This window comes from Zingiber officinale, chromosome 11A (genome assembly GCF_018446385.1).
Source record: "Zingiber officinale cultivar Zhangliang chromosome 11A, Zo_v1.1, whole genome shotgun sequence".
In the NCBI taxonomy this organism is placed as follows: Eukaryota; Viridiplantae; Streptophyta; class Magnoliopsida; order Zingiberales; family Zingiberaceae; genus Zingiber; species Zingiber officinale.
In genome coordinates, this window is record NC_056006.1 from 5902606 (window position 1) to 5922838 (window position 20233).

At 42.9% G+C, this 20233-nt stretch overlaps 1 protein-coding gene across 1 annotated transcript; it reads left to right on the forward strand.

Annotated features, from left to right (window-relative positions):
• The first annotated feature begins 659 nt into the window (after positions 1–659).
• LOC122032869 (oligopeptide transporter 5-like) lies at positions 660–11864 on the forward strand. Its single transcript, XM_042592183.1, has 6 exons — positions 660–797; positions 9328–9363; positions 9438–9887; positions 9963–10060; positions 10141–10981; positions 11055–11864. Exons 1-6 carry the CDS (start codon positions 660–662, stop codon positions 11862–11864), a joined length of 2373 nt encoding a protein of 790 aa, XP_042448117.1.
• Positions 11865–20233: the final 8369 nt, after the last annotated feature.

A 20233-nucleotide genomic window follows, 5' to 3' on the forward strand; every position in this document is an offset into this window, starting at 1 on the left:
GTTATGCTAGTTGAGTTTGATTGCAGCTTCAGTTTAGTTAGTTTAGCTCGGTATTATATTTCAGTTCAGTTCTCTATGTTAGCTTTATAATTGGTTGTATGCTATGCCATGACTAGTTCAGTATGCCATGTTTATATGATTGTATGCCATGCCATGCTAGCCTGTCCAGTATGTTTTCGAATAGCATGTTTTCAAATCATAACTGCATCGTATGCATGATTTTGTGAGGTAGATGGTTTCTTACTAAGCGTTAGCTTACAGATACTACTTTTCTTATACTGCAGATACAGGTAAAAGAAAAGTGGATTAGCAGTGGAGGCTGGAGGTCAATGCAGATGAGGGTGTGTGTGTGTGGAACTGGAATAAAGATCCTTGGGATCTAAACACTTTTGTTCAGTTTTAGCACTTAATATGTCTAGTTTTACTTTTAGACTTGTTACAAATTGTTCTAGCTGAGTAACTATGTCTTGTTTAGCTTAACATGCTTAGAACATTAGTACTTTCTTGCTAGAATGTTATTACATGTTGTTAGAATAGTTTATGATGCATTAGTTAGGTGTTACGTAGAATTTTGGCACACCAAAGTGCTGAAATCAGGATTTTCCGAGTGAAATCAGACACTGATCAGTCCGGGCATCCTCTCTTCCTCGAGGCGTCTCATGCCGGTGCCGCTCCGAACCCGCAGCGATTTGAAGGCGGCCGGCCGGAACATGGCGGTCGAGGCCGTGGATGCAATCGCCGCGCACGTCGCGACGCTGACCCCGGCGGAAATGGCCGATCCAGCCACTCCTGGATCGGTCTGCCGACCGATCCAGTAGCGTACAGAGTCGCAGTATGGTTTGGGGATCGGTCGATGGAACGATCCAGCCCTGAACAGAAGTTGAGCTTTGTGGATCGGTCAGCCGACCGTTCCAGAACCCTTCTTCCGTACCAGTAATAAGCTGGAATGATCTTTGGATCGTTTCGATAGCCCAATCGACCCACGGGTCGATTGAAATGTCTGATTACAGTTAGTAGAATATCCGGGAGGCATAGATTGTCTTTCCTAGCACGGGTATAGTAATTAGTTAGCAAAATTTTAATTAGCCCAGCTTTCAGCACAGTGTAGTTTCAGTAGTTAATGTAGCGATCCGGCTCACAGATTAGTACCCAGGAGTTGGGTCGTTACAGAGTGGTATCAGAGCAGTGTTCCATACTTCCTACACACACATCAACATTGTACCTGCAGCTTCCAAGTAAGAATACCTCTACTCTCTTTATTGTTCTTGTTTATAGTTACAGTTCATGTTATATGCTTCTTGCTTATAGTTACAGTTCATGTTATATGCTTATTGCCGGCTAGTACATGATAGTTTAAACATGATATCAGAAATTATATAACTGTGATAGTATTAGTTATACATATGTTCTCTATGTCATTAGAAATGGCACGGGGCCTTGACTAGAAGGGCACTAGCCACCGAGCCCGGCAAGGCAGGCGGTTCGGTGCCTCCTCCGGACCTCTGAAGTAGTGGCTCGATTCTGACTAGGCTGAGCGACAGAAATAGCCACCTTAAGGCTAACCAGCAGAATACCCCCACCGTCACCTCGGAACCAATCGACGACTCGGTAGTCTTAGAGGTTCCACCCGACTCAGCAGTCTCAGCAGCTGAGCTAAGGAAGGAAGCCTATCCGATCCAGTGGCAGAGAGTCAAGCCAGAGAACTTCTCGGGCACTAGTGAACCATGGGATGCTCAAGCCTGGTTCAAAACACTGGAGAGCACGATGGAGCTTCTGGACTGGCCGGAACACGAGAAGGTGAAGTGTGCCTCCTTCTGCGACGGAAGATGCACGCATGTGGTGGGAAAGGATCGAACGGCGCCCATTGAATCAGATGTCATGGGGGACTTGAGAAGGAATTCTTCGAGGAGTTCTTTCACATGCGGGTTACAAACCGCCACTACGACGAGTTCACGGAGTTTCGTCAGGGCAACCTTTAGAGAAGCACGTAGAAATTTGATGTGGCTCCGAACGGAGTTAGTCGGCCGGAGAAGGAACGTCCGCAGATGCTAGAGCACTCGGATTGCGGTGAACGTGGTGGTGGCATTCATAGGCCACAAACCACGGAGGAGCTAGTGGCGGTGCCTTGACCACGAGCATTACGAGCAGCATGAAGCAGCGAAGCAAGTCTCCTCGAGTCCAAAGGCCAAGGCTCTCACACTCGAAGCAGCAAGGCCACGGCTCCAAGTGAAGAACTCCAGCAGCGCAAATCGGGGAGTGACTCAAAAGGAGGACCATCTAGCAAGCGACCCAGTTATCAAAGTGTGCTACTTGTGGGAAATTCCACCTGGGGTTTGTCGCAAGGGCACACGAGATGCTTTGAATGTGGACAAGAAGGGCACATGGCCAAGGTGCCGAACAAGACCGGTCTTCCTCGACCCACAGCAGATTCGGTATCACGGGCCCGGCTCGATTACATCGGATCGAGGCCGCTCTAGAAGGTCCACTTATCGGCCGGGCGATTAGAAGCCCCTCCGGCTTTAGCGAATCGAGGATCTACGCACTCACGGAGAGGACGTAGCCAATGCCTCGGCAGTGGTCACAGGTCGATTAGCATTTTTCAAGATAGTGCTACTGTTCTATTTGATACTTGGGCAACCCATTCATATATAGCCGGGACGTTCTCCGAAAAATTAGAGGTACCTCCGAGATACTCAGTGCCTTTTGACGACACTACCTTCGAGAGATCATCCACGCACTGGCTCAGAGCAATGGCGGTCATTATAGCAGACAGAGAGCTCTTTTGTGATCCGATAGTGCTAGAAATGACCGACTATGACCTCATCTTCGGAATGGACTTTTGATCAAATCCGGTGCCTCTATCGAGTCAGTAAGCAGAAATCACGTTCCAACTGAAGCGAGCCTGATTCGGTCGTCGGGAACCAAAGAGAAGGGCCAAGAGGTTTCTCTCAGCTATGAAGGCCCGAAGTTATTGGATTCGGGATGTACGGGATTCTTAGCACACGTAGTCGGCACCAGTCAGGACAGGGACCAGCAATCAGAGGTCCGAGTCGTTTGTGACTACCAGCAGTCTTCCCTGAAGAGCTACCGGGCTTAGCACCAGACGGGGAGATTGAATTTGAGATAGAGCTCATCCCTGCACCAATCCTATCTCCAAGGCACCATATTGCATGGCTCCAGCAGAACTGAAGGAACTATTTGCAGGAGCTTCTTGACAAGGGTTTCATCTGCCCGAGTCACCATGGGGAGCGCTTGTGTTGTTCGTGAAGAAGAAGGATGGAAGCATGCGGCTGTGCATAGACTACGGATCACTGAACCAGTCACAATCAAGAACATGTATCCTCTTCCCGGAATAGATGACCTATTCGATCAGCTGAAGGGAGCAGTGTTCTCTAAGGTAGATCTCGGATCAGGTTATCATCGGTAAAGGTCAAAGAAGGAGATATACCCAAGGCGGCATTGAGAACCGGATCGGACACTACGAGTTCGTGGTCATGCCCTTTGGCGTGACCAATCTCCAGCTACATTCATGGATCTCATGAACAGTATTCGGGGAGTATTTAGATAAGTTTGTTATTGTGTTTATCGATGACATTCTTATCTACTCGGGAACTCAGGAAGAACATCAGAGCACCTGAAACTAGTATTGCAGACACTTCAAGAGAACCACTATACGCCAAGTTCACGAAATGTGAATTTTGGCTAGATCAGTGTCCTTCCTGGGTCACATCATCTCAAAGGATGATATTATGGTAGATCCGACAAGATAGAAGCGATAAATAACTGGAAGAGACCTAAAACGCCCAGTAAATCGGGAGCTTCAGGATTAGCGAGGATATTCTGAAAGTTTGTAGAGGACTTCTCGGGATAGCCTCCCAGACTCTTACCGGAAAGAGCAGGAAGTTTCGGTGGGCGAGGGGTGTGAGCAGCTTGTGAGCTAAAGGAGACTAACGGTGCTCCGTTTGGCTCTACCAGACGACACCGGCTTTGACATTTATAGTGATGCCTCTAAGTTGGGACTAGGAGCCGTATTGATGCAAAATGGCAAGGTGATCGCCTATGCCTCCGAGACAACTCAAGGATTATGAGAAGAACTACCCTACTCATGACCTTGAGCTTGCGATCGTCTTCTCTCTCAAAATTTGGAGACACTACTTATATGGAGCTCTGCAGAGTGTATATGGATCATCGAGTTTGAAGTACTTCTTCACTCGGAAGGATCTGAATATGCGACAGCGCAGGTAGATTGGTCAAAGATTACGACATAGACATCCTCTACCACCGGGAAAGCCAATAAGGTAGCAGATGCACTTAGCGGGAAATCCGGTGCTACCTTATTATCTCTTACTGACCATGTCACCGCCCCTACTGAAGGAGATCGTGGAGTTCGGTCTCGAGCTCATCGTGGGGACGACTCTCTACTATGACCTTAGAGTCTACCTTGCTTGGTGATATTCATCAGCTCGGGATCGGGACCTGAAATACAGAAAATCAAGCAAGGGCTAGCGTAATCGAAAGTAGAGAATTGAGTGTCCGATAGCGGGGTGTTGTATTGTGGCGACAGATTTGTGTTCCGGATCGGGAGGAGCTACGGAGACAGTTTTAGATGAGGCTCACAGGACTCCCTGCGATGCATCCAGGCTCCACCAAAATGTATCAAGACACGAAGAAAGCGTTTTGGTGGCGGGATGAGCGAGACATCGCCAGATATGTTAGCATCTGCCTCACGTCGGAGGGTCAGGCGGAACACCGGCTGACCGGGGAGTTGCGACCTATCTGATTCGAATGGAAGTGGGAAGATATCTCCATGGACTTCATAGTGGGATTACCGAGAACCACGAATGGTTTTGACGCCATCCGGGTAATAGTCGACGGGTTGACTAAATCAGCCCACTTTTAGCTATCAAGATATCCTATTCCAGCAGCTAGCTCAATTGTATCTCAAGGAGATTGTTAGGTGCATGGAGTCCCACGAACCATTATATCGACAGAGGCAAGGTTTACATCACACTTACGGAAGTGTATACGGTCACTATGGGCACCCGGTTAAAATTCAGCCTGACCTTCCATCCCAGACGGATGGTGGAGGCGAGTAAATCGGTACTCGAAGATATGCTCGAGCTTGTGCCCTAGATTTCAAGGAAGTTGGTGCAAATATACGAGTCTAGCGGAATTTGCATACAACAACAGTTATCGAGCCACTATCGGCATGGCACCTTATGAGGCACTCTATGGGCGGAGGTGCAGATCACCAATCTGCTGGTATGAGGCGGTGAGCAGAAGGAACTAGAGCTTGACAGATCTAGTGGCATATACCACAGTGACCATCGGATTCGCGGAGGATAGAGGCCGCAGGCCGTCGGAAGAGCTATGCCAATACAGCCAGACCCTTAGAGTTTTCGGTTGGGGATACATTTCCTCGAGTAGCTCCCATGAAGGGAGTCATGCGTTTGGGAAGAAGGCAAGCTAGCTCCCAGATATGTGGGACCATACCTTATCACGAAGAGTGGGCAAGGTAGCATATGAGCTAGAGCTACCTCGGGAGATGTCATGTCCACAATGTATTTCATGTCTCCTTTGAAGAAGCATATTCCAGACGCCACCGGTGATTGAGCCCCGGTTAGTACAGTTCGTGATGATCTCAGCTATGACGATCGGCCTATTCGGATAATAAGAAAGTGCGGAACAAGGAAGTACCATTAGTCAAAGTTAGTTGGCACAGCAGCAGAGGCGACTTGGGAGACAGAGACCAGCATGAGACAGAAGTACCCAGGATTGTTTTAAGTTCAGGGACGAACTTTTTATAAGGTATGGGGGATTGTAAAGCCCGAAAAAAATTCCCGAATTTATTTTAGAATTATTCTATGATTTTTCTGGAATTTTTAGATATTTTTCCAAAAATTTTTCGAGTATCGGAAGTAGCAAAAATAATTAGAACCATAGGATAGCTTAGGCGGGAATCGAACCCGGGACCTATGGTGTAAAGGATAATGTTAGTAACCGGTTGAACCCAGCAGGGCCGTGCTGAAAGAAAAGAGAATTAGTTAAATTTATATTCGAGTTGGTTAAATAAACCACTTAATATAAATAGAGGAACTTAAGTTAGGTTGGTTTATTTTAGAATTGGTTTGGCACCTCTCCTCCCTCTCCAAACCCTCAACGCCGACGCCACCCTCCTCTTCCTCTTTCTCTCTCGGCGCCCAAGCCCAAGGGCTCTCGGATCACCTTCCGGCGACGACTCCAACACGAAAAAGGTTCATCTCCGCGAGGGGAACGCGAAGACGCGAGCGAATCGTCGAGAAGTCGTCTCCACCGGAATTCCTAGCGGTAAGAATCGTAAGAAATTACGAATAGAAGGTAAGAAACCCCTCACCTGCGGTATAATAGCTCCGTTTGTTTATATGCATTAGTTATTAGCTATATGTGTAGTTTCCGGCACCTAGGATGTGTTTTAACCCTTCTCGAAGATTAGGAATTTAGTTAGCACCTTTAGATGGGCCGGACACGTTTATTCTCCTTCAGTTGGAGATCATAGACGCGGTTGGGTGCCTAGAGGTGTCTTTCCTGATGCAGAGAGGGGTTGAAGCACACCAAGTGTTCGAAAAAGGGGTTAGTTTAGCTAATTACCCTTCAGTTATGTTTATTAGTCCAGTTAAATGCATTAGTAGCATTTAAATTAGTAACTTTGCTCACTATAGCTTATATGGGACTATGGTCCAATGGGTAGGCTCCCACAGTCGCCTCTAGGTTCAGATAACCTAGCTCTAGGTTCAGATAACCTAGAAACAGCATGTTATATCAGATAGCTATAGATATTAGTATTTTGATTTTCAGTGGCACTGTACTGGATTAGATATCCATTGGGTTGGACTCCCACAGTCGTCCCTAGGTTCAGACAACCTAGTAAACCCTGCTAAATTCGGGACTTGCAACCCCGGGTCTAGTAGGGATGCGCGCACAGCAAGTACAGTTGCCGGGCCCAACAGCATGTTTATTATTTTCACTTATTATGTATTAGTTTTCAAAACTCAAAAACAGTTATGCTAGTTGAGTTTGATTGCAGCTTCAGTTTAGTTAGTTTAGCTCAGTATTATATTTCAGTTCAGTTCTCTATGTTAGCTTTATAATTGGTTGTATGCTATGCCATGACTAGTTCAGTATGCCATGTTTATATGATTGTATGCCATGCCATGCTAGCCTGTCCAGTATGTTTTCGAATAGCATGTTTTCAAATCATAACTGCATCGTATGCATGATTTTGTGAGGTAGATGGCTTCTTACTAAGCGTTAGCTTACAGATACTACTTTTCTTATACTGCAGATACAGGTAAAAGAAAAGTGGATTAGCAGTGGAGGCTGGAGGTCAATGCAGATGAGGGTGTGTGTGTGTGGAACTGGAATAAAGATCCTTGGGATCTAAACACTTTTGTTCAGTTTTAGCACTTAATATGTCTAGTTTTACTTTTAGACTTGTTACAAATTGTTCTAGCTGAGTAACTATGTCTTGTTTAGCTTAACATGCTTAGAACATTAGTACTTTCATGCTAGAATGTTATTACATGTTGTTAGAATAGTTTATGATGCATTAGTTAGGTGTTACGTAGAATTTTGGCACACCAAAGTGCTGAAATCAGGATTTTCCGAGTGAAATCAGACACTGATCAGTCTCCAGACCGATTAGAGTCTGAGCTGTTCCACTGGATCGGTCAGCCGACCGATCCAGCCATTCCTGGATCGGTCTGCCGACCGATCCAGCACGGGACAGTAGCGAACCCAGGATTCTACAGGTTCCTGGATCGGTCAGCCGACCGATCCAGGCATACCTGGATCGGTCTGCCGACCGATCCAGCCACTCCTGGATCGGTCTGCCGACCAATCCAGTAGCGTACAGAGTCGCAGTATGGTTTGGGGATCGGTCGATGGAACGATCCAGCCCTGAACAGAAGTTGAGCTTTGTGGATCGGTCAGCCGACCGTTCCAGAACCCTTCTTCCGTACCAGTAATAAGCTGGAATGATCTTTGGATCGTTTCGATAGCCCAATCGACCCACGGGTCGATTGAAATGTCTGATTACAGTTAGTAGAATATCCGGGAGGCATAGATTGTCTTTCCTAGCACGGGTACAGTAATTAGTTAGCAAAATTTTAATTAGCCCAGCTTTCAGCACAGTGTAGTTTCAGTAGTTAATGTAGCGATCCGGCTCACAGATTAGTACCCAGGAGTTGGGTCGTTACAGCCAGCCTATGAGAAGATGTCGCGTGTCATTCACCGCCAGACAAAACCTGACAGCCGACATTCCCTAACACCCACCAGACCCCAGAAACAGTCATTGCAGTATAAAAAGGGTTGCTTTGTCCCTTACGCAGGTACGCTCACTCGTCATTTCTTACTCGTCTTTACTTTTCGTCTTTTCTCTGTACTTATGGGGAAAAAGTACGTGACTTGAGCATCGGAGGGCCTGACCTGGGGACTTTTTCCCTGATTTTTGGTCTCTAACGACTCGTGGGCTCGTCTGAGTGTGTGCAGAGCCCTAGCGTCATCATCCTGGTCATCACCCTTCGTCATCCGCCCGTGTGAACCTTTTCGGAGAGTGCCAGATAGATCGGATGTCACAACGACTTTCCGTCAACTTCCGGTACATCGAGGTCCACCTTTATCCGACTCGACTTTCGGACGGGATCATATATATATATATATATATATATATATATATATATTGAATTAACTAAACTTAAATTATGATTTCAATCGACTTGATTAGTTAATTCGATTTGACCATATTTTACTTCGTCCTAATTCTAATGACTGCGAACTCACTATCTTTATCTTTGTTCTCAAATATAATCATCTATTTAAAATAAATTTCATTATAAAAAATGCTCATAATATTTTTTTTCATTGTTATTAATTCCTGAATAATCCTTCATTTTTTAAAAGCATTTTAAATGAAGTTCCTTTTCAAAAGTTAAAACAAATTTAAAAATAAAAATAACAATGAATTTTCTTTCCATTTACTTTTCATAATTCTCCTTCTAAAAATATTTACAAAATAAATATATTTGCATTTGATTGAATGCCAAATTAAATCTATATTCTTAAATTCTCACAGTTAACTACGAGCTGTACTTTAATTAATCCCACAATTATTCACACTAACCTTAATTAACCAAACTTCCACTTTTAAAAAAAAATATTCATGATTCACTGATCTCGAGATTCAATTTCATTCTTTTCAAATTAAATTTGAGAATTTCACTGCCACACTACCTTATAAATTTAGTTCGCTGTAATTATTCTCCATTAACTGAAATTTTTTCATGGCTTCAGCTGTTCTCGATCATGATCCTCCTCCCAAACATCTCGGTAATTTTCTCTTTTTTTTTAAAAAAAATAGTATTTTTGTTTCTAAATAGTTATTGATCGATTGGTGATTGTGTTCAGATGAAGACGACGAAAATGACTGTCCTATAGAAGAGGTCCGGCTGACGGTGCCGACGACCGACGACCCGTCGCAACCGTGCCTGACGATCCGCACGTGGATCCTCGGCATCATCAGCTGCGTCCTCCTCGCTTTCGTCAACCAGTTCTTCGACTACCGCACCAACAGGATCTCCATCTCCTCCGTCTGCATCCAGATCCTCGCCCTGCCGATCGGCCGGTGGATGGCCCGCGTCCTCCCGACGAGGCGCATCCCGATCCCCCTCCTCAACCGGTCCTTCTCCCTCAACCCCGGTCCCTTCACCATGAAGGAGCACGTCCTCATCACCATCATCGCCAGCTCCGGCTCCGGCGGCAATTACTCCGTCAACGTCATCACCATCGTCAAGGCCTTCTACCGCCGCAGCATCAACGCCATGGCCGCCATGCTCCTCGCTCAAACCACTCAAGTTACGATTTTTACTCCTTTAAATCCCCCCCAAAAAACAATTTTTAATCTGTTTTTTTCTTTCACCGATCTCCAGTTGCTGGGATTCGGTTGGGCAGGATTGTTCAGAAAATACTTGGTGGATTCTCCGTTCATGTGGTGGCCGTCGAATCTCATTCAAGTTTCCCTTTTTAGGTGCGTTTTTTAAAATAGATTCTCTGTAAAAAAATCGATCCATTTACTTGCTTGATTGAGTGCGATTCGATTCAATGCAGAGCATTGAATGAAGAAGAACGGCGGCCGAAGGGCGGCTTGTCGAGGCTGCAGTTCTTCCTGATCAGCTTGGGGTGCAGCTTCGCCTACTACATCGTCCCCAACTACCTTTTTCCGGCGATCGGGTCTGTGTCAGTCCTCTGCCTCATCTGGAAGAACTCGATCCCCACCCAACAGATCGGCTCCGCCAACAAAGGCCTCGGCGTCGGCGCCTTCGCGATCGACTGGGCCACTGCCACCGCCTGGCTCGGAAGCCCCATGGCGGCGCCGCCCTTCGTCCTCGTCAACGTTCTCGCCGGCTACGTCATCCTCATCTACATCCTCATGCCGCTCTGCTACTGGACCAACATCTACGACGCCCGCCGCTTCCCCTTCCTCACCTCCCGCCTCTTCGATCGCGGCGGCGCCCCCTACGACCTCGACCGCATCCTCGAGGCCGAGTCCTTCTCCCTCGACGTCCGCCAGTACGAGAGCTACAGCGACATCTACATGAGCACCTTCTTCGCCATTTCCTACGGCATCGGATTCGCCACCCTCACCGCCACCCTCTCCCACGTCTTCCTCTTCGACGGCCAGTACATGCTCAAGCTGTGGCGGCAGGCGACGTCCAAGGCGAACGAGAAGATCCTAGACGTGCACGGGCGGATGATGAAGGCCAACTACGCCGCCGTGCCGCAGTGGTGGTTCCACGTCATCCTCGTCTCCATGACCGCCCTCTCCATTTACACCTGCGAGGGCTTCGGCGGTGGCCTGCAGCTGCCTTACTGGGGCATCCTCCTCGCCATCGCCATGGCCCTCTTCTTCACCCTCCCCATCGGCATCATCGTCGCCACCACCAACACGGTAACGCCGATGCCGCCACATCATCATTCTAACGCCGCCGAGAAAATTCTATCAATTCATTCGGTTTCTGCAGTTTCCCGGACTCAATATCATCACGGAGATGGTGATCGGCTACATCCTGCCGGGGCAGCCGATGGCGAACGTGGTGTTCAAGACCTACGGCTACATCAGCATGACTCAGGCGATCACCTTCCTCAGTGACTTCAAGCTCGGCCACTACATGAAGATTCCTCCCAAATCGATGTTCGTTGCTCAACTCGTCGGCGCGGTGATCGCCAACGCCTGCTACTTCTGTACGGCGTGGTGGCTGCTCACCTCTGTTCCGAACATCTGCGAGACCGACCTGCTTCCGCCGGACACCCCGTGGACTTGCCCCGGCGACTCCGTCTTCTTCAGCGCCTCGATCATTTGGGGCGTCGTCGGTCCTTACCGGATGTTCGGGCCTGGCTCCATCTATGCCGGCCTCAACTACTTCTTCCTCATTGGGCTCCTCGCCCCTGTCCCCGTCTACGTCTTCCACCGCCTCTTCCCGGAGAAGAAATGGATCCGCTTGATCAGCTTCCCGGTCATCTTCGGCGCCACCGGAATGATGCCGCCGGCGAAGGCCATCAACTACAACTGCTGGTTCGTCGTCGGATTCGCCGTCAACTACTGGGTGTTCAAGCGGCACAAGCAGTGGTGGGGGCGCTACGCCTACGTGCTGTCGGCGGCCCTCGACGCCGGCACGAGCTTCATGGCCGTCGTCTCCTTCTTCGCCCTCGGAAACTATGACATCTACGCCGTCAACTGGTGGGGCGGAGTCTTGGACGACTACTGCCCCCTCGCTAAATGCCCCACCGAGGCCGGCGCCTACATCCCCGACGGCTGCCCTCAAATCCAGTGAAAACGGTTGCTCTGGTCAAGTTGGCCGTTAATGTCTGCAACTGTCGGTTTAGTTTTCTATAAATAGACATGCTTTCTATATTTGGGCTTTATTTTTAATTTAAATTAATGGTTTTAATTTCATCGATAATAAATTTGAAACCATTTTATTATTATTTTTTTCAGAATAATTTTTTAATTTGTATATATATATTGAGAAAAGTTCAATTTATTAAAATTTCAATATACATTAATTATAAATCTTTTGAACATGTATCAGCTTGCCCGATAAGTGAACTCGCAATCTCATTCATAGCTGTGAGCAAGTCAGCTTGCGGCGATGACCGAGTTCGCTTGCGGCCACGCAAAGCCAATATCCGTGATCGAGAGCTAACTCGAGATCTTGCTCATGGGTGTGACTGAGGCTCACGGTTGCAAAGTTACTCATGACCGTGAGCAAAGTCGCCCATGGCCACAAAGTCAGGCATATTTGGGTGAGATTCAACATGAATGTTTTAGTTGTTCCCAAATATCTACGATTCAATTTCTAATTGTGATACATTGTAAGTTATTTTTTTAGTGGGATGACAAACGTTGATTGTTAGGTAATAAGGCGTTTACACTTATAATTTATCTTGATAACTAATGAAATTTTTTTATAAAACACGATCAGTTACTTTCAAAATTTTCAGTTCGAAAAATTAAATATCTAGATTAAAAAAATAATAAATAATTAGAGAATAGTTTAATTCGTGTAACTACACGTATATCAGTCCCTACATGTTGATTTAATATTTTATTAGATGTGAGTAATTTCCAGGGTCTGTATATTGTTTATATAAATAGAGACAATTTTTATTTCTACCCTTCCAAGTAAACAGGGTAAAGAAAAATGAAGAAAAAAAAAAGGAAAGGAGAGGGAAATGATTGCAGTCGCGGGTGATGATGCCTTGGGAGGTTGACGATGAAAGGAGGAGGGCAAACTCATTCAATCCGATTTCGGACTGATAAAATAATATCTAAAAATTGATATATATAGAGGAGCGAAAACTCATTCAATCCGATTTCGGAGCGATAAAATAATATCTAAAAAATTGATATATATATATATATAATTTATTTTATAATTCATTCGTTCATCATTTTATAATAAATAAATAGAGAATAAAAATACATCATCTATCTTTTCTCCAAATAAACAGGGTTCTCCATCTATAGGTCACTCTAGGCACAATCTATTGAGCATGACATGTAGTCCCCAGGGCGTATCATAGATGGGGAGTGCATGGTTCTGTGGCCGAAAGATCTAGGGATCGATCCTCGGGGTGTCACTGCCTGTGGTTAACGTCTCCGCCATGTACTTTCTACCTGTGTATCTGCATGTACCTTCCTTCATATCCGTGGGACCGGCTCTAGGGGGTTGCTGATGTGGCGGTTCCACATTTTTTTATTGAGCATGACATGTATCGACATGGAGTAGGCACTATAATAAATTTGACTTTTCCTAGCGTGTCATCAACAACGCACAATTATAACATGTGTTAATAACAATATTTACAATGCGCCTAATAAAGTATTTGCAACGCTCGATCGCACGCTAAAAATGCACTTAACTGTAGTATTTGCAATGCTCGATCGCACGCCTAATAAAGTATTTCTTAATATAAGCTTATAACAATTGAGAAAGGGTGTTCAATTTTTTGCAAAGTATTCATCCCCCTCTAATCGATCGCTAAGGGTCCTACAAATGGTATTAGAGTCAGGACGCTTCAAGAGAACTAACCGTCGATCGAAGCACAAGAATGACATCTACCCACCAAAGTTCCAGAGGGAATTCACAATATTGAAGAAAAAAAATAAAAGTATTCTTTAAGACAGATTTTGATTTATTATTAATTATGAAATTTAGTTTTATAGCACTAGAAGATAAAGAAGAATACCAATGGACGAAAAAGGAGCAAGTCAACTTCGTGGCAAATGGCAAAGCAGAGTTTCATCTGCTTAGCATCCTACCACCTTAAGAAGTTGATTGAATCGGAGCCTACGAGTCAGCCAAAGAGATCTGGGAGAAATTTCTGGAACTATACGAAAGGACCTCAGAGGCAAAACTAGTGAGATGGTATCTACTCGCGTACCAGATCAGCAACCTCCGATTAGAAGAAGGCAAATCCATTGCACACCTTCACTTAAGGAGCAAGGAACTCATCACTAGACTTACGAATCTCGGAGAAAAGGTAACTAACTATGATTCGCTAAGGTACACGATTAACACATTCTCTAGAACTTCTGGATGAGTATCCTAAGTAGATGCGTATTACATCTCTAAGGATTTAGAGATAAGTACTTTAGATGAGTTATTTTCTATATTTGAAGTTCATGAAACTAGATATGCAGATCTGAAGAAGGAGCCCAAGCACAACATTGCCCTAAAGGCAAAAGTGGATGAACCAAATTCTGAAACATCCCTCAACGATGACGAAACAATGTTCATGGTAAGGAAATTTAAAAAAGTTCTTTAAAACTAATAAATTTAATCAAGTGTAGGGTAAAAGAAAGAAAAGAAAGATAAAATGCTACCACTGCGATGAAGAAGGGCACACTAAAAATAACTACCCAAAGTTGAAGAACAAGAAGCAGTCTAGACAAAGCGTCGAAATCTAAAGGCAACATGGGACGAAACTTCATCCGAGTCGGAGATCAAAGCCCTCGCCTGACTTACATTAGTACCAAGTCACCAAGAAGTAGATGACGAAGCTGTTGGGACCGAAATGTAGCTAGAGGGGGGGGGGGGGGGGGGGAATAGCTAGTCGCGTACTCGTGGTCGGCGTTGCTTGTTTCTTCAAAGATGTGCAGCAGAAATATACAAGAAACAACACACACAACGCTAACAAGTAGATTTACTTGGTATCCACCTCCAAAGGAGGTGACTAGTCCAAGGATCCACACACTCACACACACCTCCACTAATAAACACTCCTTTTCGGTAACTACCGAAGGCGGAGAAGCCCTACAAGTCCACACTACAAGAAGAAAGGGAAAGGATACACAAATACAAGCAAAAGCTTACAATGAGTATATAAAACCCTAACCCTAGCTTTCTTCCTCTTTCTGTAGGTCCGCCTCTTGACTTGGAAAAACCTCCAAGAGCTTCAAGAACTGGCGGTGAGAACCCTGTGGAGAGGCTCTGTGATCGTTGGTGAAGATCGGGAGAAGTAGCCGAGAGTTCTTCCGAAAGAATTGCACGCCTGCAGCCTTTATCTGCGCCAACGGTCGGATCCTGATCGATTGGATTGCTCCCAATCGATCGGGGAGGATTTGGATCGATCGACTGATCGATCCAGAGTACCTCTGTGCTCTCTGGAATAGCCTGGATCGATCGACTGATCGATCCAGGGCTTGTTGCGCGAAATCACAGCTCTCAATCGATCCACTGATCGATTGGGGGATCTGGATCGATCCACTGATCGATCCAGCGCCGTTCTGTGCGATCGCGCACTTGTCCCAATCGATCCACTGATCAATTAAGAGGAGGCTTGTCGCGAAGACTCGCCCAATCGATCGGCCGATCGATTGGGCATGAGCCAATCGATCGGCTGATCGATCCAGCTCATGATTTCTCCCTAAAATCAAGTCTAAAGCCTCCTAAACCAACATCCAGTCAACCATGACTTGTTGGTACATAAAACCTAGCATCCGGTCACCCTTGACCAGCTAGGACTCTCTCACCAAGTGTCCAGTCAATCCTTTTGACCCACTCGGACTTTTCTCCTCGTGCCAAGTATCCGATCAATCCCTTTGACCTACTTGGACTTCCATCAGATGTCTGGTCAACCTTGACCCATCTGAATTTCCTTGTGCCAAGTATCCAGTCAATCCCTTTGACTTACTTGGACTTCCACCAGATGTCTGGTCAACCTTGACCCATCTGGATTTCCCTTGCCTGGCTTCACTCACCAGGACTTTCACCTAGCTTCACTCACTAAGACTTTCCTTTTGCCTAGCTTCACTCATTAGGACTTTACTTCTGTCTGGCTTCACTCACCAGGACTTTCCAGTCAAGTATCCGGTCAACCTTGACCTACTTGACTCTCCTTCATATCTCAACTGGTCAACCTTGACCAAACAAAAATTGTATCAACAATCTCCCTAAATGAACAACTACACTGCATCGTCCATATCATCTAAACCCAATATATTGTCAAACATCGAAACCCAAACCAAAACTCAAGCTTGGTCAAACCAGGTCAACCTTGACCTAAGGGATATTGCACCAACAATCTCCCCCTTTTTTATGTTTGACAATACCTTTAAGTTAGGACACCTTTGAGTTAAGCTAATCCCATAGTCTTAACTCTCTTCATGCCAAAGTATGAATGATGGTTCCCTTCATTCTCCTCCTTTCCTAGAGGGTAACCTTCCTCTTCAAGAAATGAAGGCCTAACTTAAACCACACATTCTCCCCCTATTGGCACACATCACAAACATTCCCCATCTTTGGGCACATATAAAAATAAACTCTCTCCCTGAAGAGTTACTCACCGTTGTTCACAACTTCACTCGTTGTGATCAACTTGATAATAAAAGTCTCATACCTTTCATTTTCTTTTAACCCTACATTATTCCCCCAATGTAGGCAAATGTCCAACCTTGAACATTTTTAACTTAAACAATGGAGATATCCCCTCTCCATTGTAAAAAAATGCTCAACCTTGAGCATTTCTACGACAGAAGGTTAACCACCTTCCACGGTGTATGAAAAATAATTTTCATGTCCTCAAAGAGTAACTCCTCCTAAAGACATGGTCATACCTTCTGTCATTGCACCAACAATGACTTGGAATCCCTAAACCTTTAGGAAATCCAAATTTAGAAGTTTTGAGGTTCAAAAATTCAATATTGAAACCAAACCTCAACCTAAACTTCAATTTAGTCTTCCTCAACCAATCTATCCTTGTTTTCAACATGAAAACACCCTTTATATGTATACAAATGTATTTTGATGGGTTTGGAATGGTTACCTAGACTAACCATGGTTCAAAAATATTGAAATCAGCTTTCCCAGCCAAAATCAGCAGCTTCGATCGATTGGAGTTGGGTCCCAATCGATCGGACCATGCTGAATCGACCCACTGATCGATTCAGGAGGGCTGGATCGATCAGTGGATCGATCCAGGAAGCTTCTATTCGTGAGAAGCTTGCTCTCAATCGATCGGGTGATCGATTGAGGTTTGATAGTTGCTGAAATTTCATTTCAGTCAACTTTAGAAACCCCTAGAAAATTCTATAAAATTCTAAAAATCATAAAAATTCGTGTAGACATTTCTTAGGGTATATACTATCAAGGAAAAATAGTTTTCTAAGAAAATACATCATATTTTCAAAAATTGACACAAACTTGAAAACTTGTAAAAACTTTAGTGTTTTCAAAGAAATTTTTGATTAATCCAGTTGGAAGGAACTTATATTGCATTTCAAAATCATGCTTAAATTGAAAATTCACTATGATGTTTTATTTTCATATTCTTGTTTAGAATTTTCAAATAAACTATTCTACATAATTTCTATTAGAAATTAATTAAAATTAAATTTTTTGACAAAGAAAATTTTGTTACTCTTCTATAGAAAAAATTTAAAATTTTTTTACCGTTGTATTATTTTTCTATGAATTTTTTTAACAAAGTTAGTGTTCTACAATTCAAAAATATTTTAAAGTATTTTGTTTGTAAAATTTATTTTTTTTTGTAAAACTTTATCCTTTTATCTATTTACGACATTTTTCCTGAATATTTTTTTTTGACCATTAGTGAATTTTCTGTGAATTATTTATCTAATTACAAATTTTAAATTTTAAAAATTGTAATTCTTAATTTTTTTTTTAAAAAATGCATGCTCTATTACATTTTTCAGAAAATATTTCAAGATTTTTCAAGGTTAATAACTATTTTAAGTATTTTTTTTAGAAAATATGTTTTTATATAGAAAAGAATTTATTTCTACTTAAAATAATATAATTTATTTTTAATTTTATATCTGCTTTATATATGACTGTTCAACTATTATAAAATTTTTTTAGAATTTTTCTAAGTATAAAATTTTCTATTTTTTCCAAATATAGTTTATCAATTAAAAAATCTAGATTAGCTAAACATAAACATCTTGATCTTTTCTGGATAATACTTTATCTTTTAACCCTTATTTTTGATTAACCCAATTAGAAGTAACCTATATTAGATTACAAAATCATGCTTAAATTTAAAAATCATTATGCATGTTTTATTTTCATATTCTTCCTTAGAATTATCAAATAAATTATTCTTCATAATTTCTATTAGAAATTAATTAAAATTAAATTTTTTTTAGAAAGAATATTTTGTTACTCATCTATAGAAAATTTTCAAATTTTTTTACCGTTGTATTATTTTTCTATGAATTTTTTAAAAAAGTTAGTATTCTACAATTTAAAAATATTTTATAGTGCTATTTTTTGTAAACTTTATTTGTTATGAAACATTATCCTTTTATCTATTTAAAAAAAATTTCTGAATTTTTTTTTACCATTGGTGAATTTTCTATAAATTATTTATCTAAATATAAATTTTTAATTTTAAAATTTTTTAAAATTGTAATTCTTAAAAATGTATTTGTTTTACAAAAATGCATACTCTATTACATTTTTAGAAAATATTTCAATATTTTTCAAGGTTAATAACTATTTTTAATTATTTTTTTAGAAAATATGTTTTTAATGTAGAAAAGAATTTATTTCTACTTAAAATAATATAATTTTTTTTAAAAAATTATATTTTCTTTATATATGACTATTCAACTATTATAAAAAATTTTCAAAATTTTTCTAAGTCTAAAATTTTCTATTTTTTCCAAATATAGTTTATCAATTAAAAAATCTAGATTAGCGAAACATAAACATCCTGTTCTTTTTTGGATAGTAGTCTGTCTTTTAACTCTTAGACTTTATTTTCTTTCAAGCTATTTTTCTTAAAAAACCATGTCTTTTAACTCTTAGACTTATTTTCTTTCAAGCTATTTTTCTTAAAAAACCTCTATTTTTAATATGATCAAAGGTGGAAAAGTGGAGATTAAGTCTAGGGAAAGAGTAATTTATCTAATTATCTAATTTTTGCATATTTTGTACTTGCAAAATTTATTACCTTATTGTCATTTATTTCTTGATTTAACCTAACTTAACTTGGAATTACTCGCATCAAAAAGGGGATATTGTAAGTGTTGGGACCGAAAAGTAGCTAGAGGGGGGGGGGGGGTGAATAGCTCGTCGTGCGCTTCGTGTTCTTCGTTGCTTATTTCTTTGATGGCGTGCAGTGGAAATACAAGAAACAAACACATACAATGCTAACAAATGGATTTTACTTGATATCCACCTCACAAGAGATGACTAATCCAAGGATCCACACACTCACGCACCATCCACTATGAAAACCCTCCTTTATGGTAACTACCAAAGGCGGAGAAGCCCTACAAGTTCACACTACAAGAAGAAAAGGAGAGGGAAACAAAATACAGCATAAACTTACAAGAAAACCCTAACCCTAGCTTTCTTTTTCAGCTGTAGATCCGCCTCTTGACTTGGAAAACCTCCAAGAACCTTCAAGAACTGGCGATCTGAACTTTGTGGAGAAGCTGTATGAGCACTGTGGTGATCTGAGACGAATCGGTGAAGTTCTACTGAAGGAAACACTCGCCTGCAGCTAAATACGACGCCAACGGTCGGATCCCGATCGATTGAATTGCTCCCAATCGATCGGGGAGGCTTTGGATCGATCAACCGATCGATCCAGAGTGCCTCTGTGCTTTCTTGAATAGCCTGGATCGATCGGCTGATCGATCCAGGGCTTATCGCGCACAAACAGTAGCTCCCAATCGATCCACTGATCGATTGGGACCTCTGGATCGATCCACGGATCGATCCAAAGGGGTTCTGTTCGTGGGGACTCACCCGATCGATCAGCTGATCGATTTGGCATGATCCAATCGATCGGCTGATCGATCCAGATCTGCTGGATCAATCCGCTGATCAATCTAGATCTGCTGGATCAATCCAGATCTTGGTTTTTGCCCAAAAGCAAGTCCAAAGCCCCCTAAACCAACATCCAGTCAACCATGACTTGTTGGTACATAAAACCTAGCATCCGGTCACCCTTTACCAGCTAGGACTCTCTCACCAAGTGTCTGATCAATCCCTTTGACCCACTTGGACTTTTCTCCATCGTGCTAAGTATCTGGTCACTCCCTTGACCTACTTGGACTTTTCCTCATCGTGTCAAGTATCCGGTCAATTCCTTTGACCTACTTGGACTTTCACCAGATGTCTGTTCAACCTTGACCCATCTGGATTTCCCAGTGCCAAGCATCCAG